We start from the raw sequence: 3,687 nt of genomic DNA, 5'->3' as shown, positions 1-3,687 counted from the left end.
AGGATGCTGTCGCCAAGCCAAATACGTCACAGTATAATCTGTGTGAAATGAAAATGATCGAGCAAAGACGCCCTCTAGTGGCCGAAGCACTACAGGGATGATGCCAATGCAATTTGATTGACGGCGAATAAACTAAAGGCAACGCAATAAATAAAGGAAATCGTGTTTGGGTTTATTGTTATTGTTATTGGTAGTAGTAGTAGTAGTAGTAGTAGCAATAATTAATAATAATATATTTAATTTACAAGCGCCCAAGGACACTTTACAATCAAAGAACAATGGAGCAATAAAGACCAGAACAATAAAGCCATAAATAAAATTATAAATTATAGCAGAGAAAAGCAATAAATTTTTCATATCGATTAATTAAAATTTGATCTTTTGAATAACACATTAAACATTGTTAATTAGAACAAACACAAAATGTCAAAATGTCCACGTTTTTTGGGGGGGTAATACATAAAAATTGAGAGGTAAGGGGGTTGGTCAATGGAAGTTTATTCAACTTTACGTTTGCACAATATTTGAGATTCACGTTGCAGAGGACGCCTGTCATTTTGTAAAAGAGATGCCCATTTCATGGTATGATCAGAGCATTGCTATCAAATGCTGAGTAGTTTTACTTTATCAGAATCTGAATCAGAATCAGAAAACCTTTATTCGTCCCACAGTGGGGAAATTTGCGGTCCACAGCAGCAATTCTATCAATTGCAATTCTACTGTAAGCCACTGGTAACAGCACGCTGTTTATCCAACTGTTAAATGAGGGGATCATAAAACAAAATCTATTTATATAATCCTATTTGCAGAGATTTGTGGTTCTACTATTAAAAAAAACAGTATCAGTCAAGAAAAAAAAATGACAAACAAATCCCCATATAAAAATGTAGTTTTCTATTATCCATCACTGGTTAGGTTTCTAAGGAGAGAGCAAGAACTCAGTTGCTGCTGAGTGATTGTGTGAATGTGAGTGTGAACGCTTGTCTGTCTCTTATGTCCTTGTAAAATGGAATAAGTGCCATAAAAAGGGGGTGGAATAATCGGGTGGTGGTTTGTCCAACTTTGAGTATTTACAAAATACCCCCAAAGCTGTCTGAGAATATACTTTTTGAAGAGTTAATAGCAGCTGCTGGTTTCATTTTTAGACCAAAACAGGAGAATCTTACTCTTCTTCGTCTATTTTATTGTCCATCAAATTTTATGTTGAATAAGATTTAATATTGGTAGGATTATATACCGTGTGTTTACAAGGTGTATATTAAAGTTCATGATTAGTGTGTATTGGGTATTTTAATTCACATTGTATTGTTTTTTTTTACATTCGTGTATTTCATGCATTTACCTATAGTACCTATAGTTTCTCTGCTTTCATTGACTGAGAAAAATCCAAAGTTGTTATTCAGTTCATTAATTGTCTTTCTTAAATTATATTTCACGGATTTAATAGAAATTGCACGTATCAAAAGTATTACTAGTATAGGTTACATGCTATAGCTATTGGTGAGCACTCGAGTTGAAGACTCATAATGGTATCGGTCTGGGAAATAATGGTATTGAATAATTGATGATAATAATAATAATAATAATAATAATAATAATAATAATAATAATAATAATAATAATAATAATAATAATAATAATTTCATTTTTGCTTATCAGCCCTCCGTCCATCCCTGTTTTTTGCATCCTCTTCTCTCACACGAGCTACCTTCATGTCCTCTTTCACATAATAATAATAATAATAATAATAATAATAATAATAATAATAATAATAATAAAGTAGTAGGAAAAGTACTAATAGTAACAGTAATAATAATATAATAATAAGAATGGTAGTAACAATAGTAGTAACAAGTATTAATGCCGTGACCGATGAGTATTTTTTTCCAATAAGATACATATGTTCAGAATCTTACCTGCTGTTTTTTGTAGAGGATAGGAAAAAAGATCAATGACAGCTGTAACACAGACACACACACACACACACACGCACACGCACACGCACACGCACACACAATAATGGTGTTAAAAGTCAATTTTCATGTTCTTGTTTTGAGTGTTGATTTCAGAACCAAGGGTCATTTTCTGATCTTACCAGTTATGACAAGTGTCAGTCCAGAAGTGAGAACCCCGAGATGGGTCAGCAAGTACAGCAGCAAAACAAACGAAGAGAAGAAGAAAATACATCAAAATGCAATCCCAACCAAATCAGTAAGTACTGAGAAATATTTTGCTTTTAAACAACCCGTCGTCTGACCTTGAGTGAATCAAAAATGTTGTCAATGAAAAGAAGACGCTTGAGCTCTGTGATGGCAAATGCTATTAGAAGCACCACCTCTTCCACCAGCATCACTGTTTCCTTGTCTGTCAGTGAACAGTTGTAGTCCAGATATGACCTGCAAACACATTTGTATGCATCAAAATTTGCATTTCAATTAAAGTACACTGTACACGGGCATTTAATAAATCAACAGTGTCCGAAAGCTGGCATCACAAAATGCTAAGCGCCATTTGTGCAATTTAACCAAACAAAATTGTAAAAACAGACATCAATGCAATGCCAGTCAATGAGGACTCAGAACTCTGATCATTCTATGCAAACACGGATGGATAACTCGCATCATTGAAGTTGGCTGTGATCACTCCCACAACGATGCAAATCTCCCTCTTTCATTTCTGCTGGTCTATGCTCTATCTGTAAAATACCAACACCGTTTCCAACATGCCTTTGCGTTCAGTGGTTAAGGTGTAAATATGTGCGAAACTATCAATCCAAAGTGAACTTTTCCTCAATGTACTTCGCTGTCTCTGCCAGCCAATCAAATCAACGTGAAAGGACTCACTGGAAAGGATGCAGCCCAGCAGTTTGTAGTAGAGACGCAGCGGGAAGTGACGCACATGACGCTCAAACAAATGTGAGAGAGGACAGTGATGGCGCTCAGCTGGAACAGGCCGGTCAGACAAACCACCAAACCCGTGAATACCACTGCGGTCCTGCTCGTGCTCTTCCAGTAAACCAGGTCCAGCACTACAAACACAACATCCACCTTTTGAAATGATTTCATATCATGTGAAATGATCTCTCTTCATTTTGGTGTTATTTGAAGTGTTCTAGAATCAAAAAAATCATAAGTTGCCTATATTAAATACAATATAATACAATACATATTGATTTATACGGAGCTTTCACAACAGCTGAAGCTGCAACAAAGCGCTGAACATAGATCGCTATCATATTCAATTTATTGCAAATGATACTTGGGATTAGATGAACAACTTGACATTTTTATCTTTAGTCATTTTGTCAGAGGTGGTTCGTTTTGATCGAAAGCCTTGTTGCCACGGAGCAAGACTTTTATAGACACGTTGAAATGTTTCAGCATTCTCTGGTTGTTTATGTTCCACTCCTTGCTCTGCTGAACGCCATGTTTGAACACCACAGTGACAGCTTTCTGAAACAACTCAAATTTGTTTAGAATACAACCTGTCCTGACTTTCTGCTGGCTTGGAGATGTATGAAACTTGATCTGATTGGAAGAACAACTTGCAACTATTCCCTGAGAAATAGTTAGGAGGATGCTGTCGCCAAGCCAAATACGTCACAGTATAATCTGTGTGAAATGAAAATGATCGAGCAAAGACGCCCTCTAGTGGCCGAAGCACTACAGGGATGATGCCAATGCAATT

General features: G+C 36.0%; 1 protein-coding gene across 1 annotated transcript; it reads right to left on the bottom strand.

Moving 5' to 3' along the window:
- Nucleotides 1-1,904: 1,904 nt before the first annotated feature.
- Nucleotides 1,905-3,065, bottom strand: LOC148886337 (reticulon-2-like). The gene is given in 7 exon segments (XM_089017683.1): nt 1,905-1,941; nt 1,943-1,958; nt 2,096-2,166; nt 2,259-2,396; nt 2,844-2,862; nt 2,865-2,891; nt 2,894-3,065. Coding segments are annotated over 7 exon segments (480 nt in total).
- Between the last annotated feature and the right edge of the window lie 622 nt (nt 3,066-3,687).

The sequence above is a fragment of the Hippocampus bargibanti genome, linkage group LG16 (assembly GCF_051943395.1).
Source record: "Hippocampus bargibanti isolate YZ-2025 linkage group LG16, ASM5194339v1, whole genome shotgun sequence".
Lineage (NCBI taxonomy): Eukaryota > Metazoa > Chordata > Actinopteri > Syngnathiformes > Syngnathidae > Hippocampus > Hippocampus bargibanti.
This window is presented reverse-complemented; position numbering and strand designations above follow the sequence as displayed.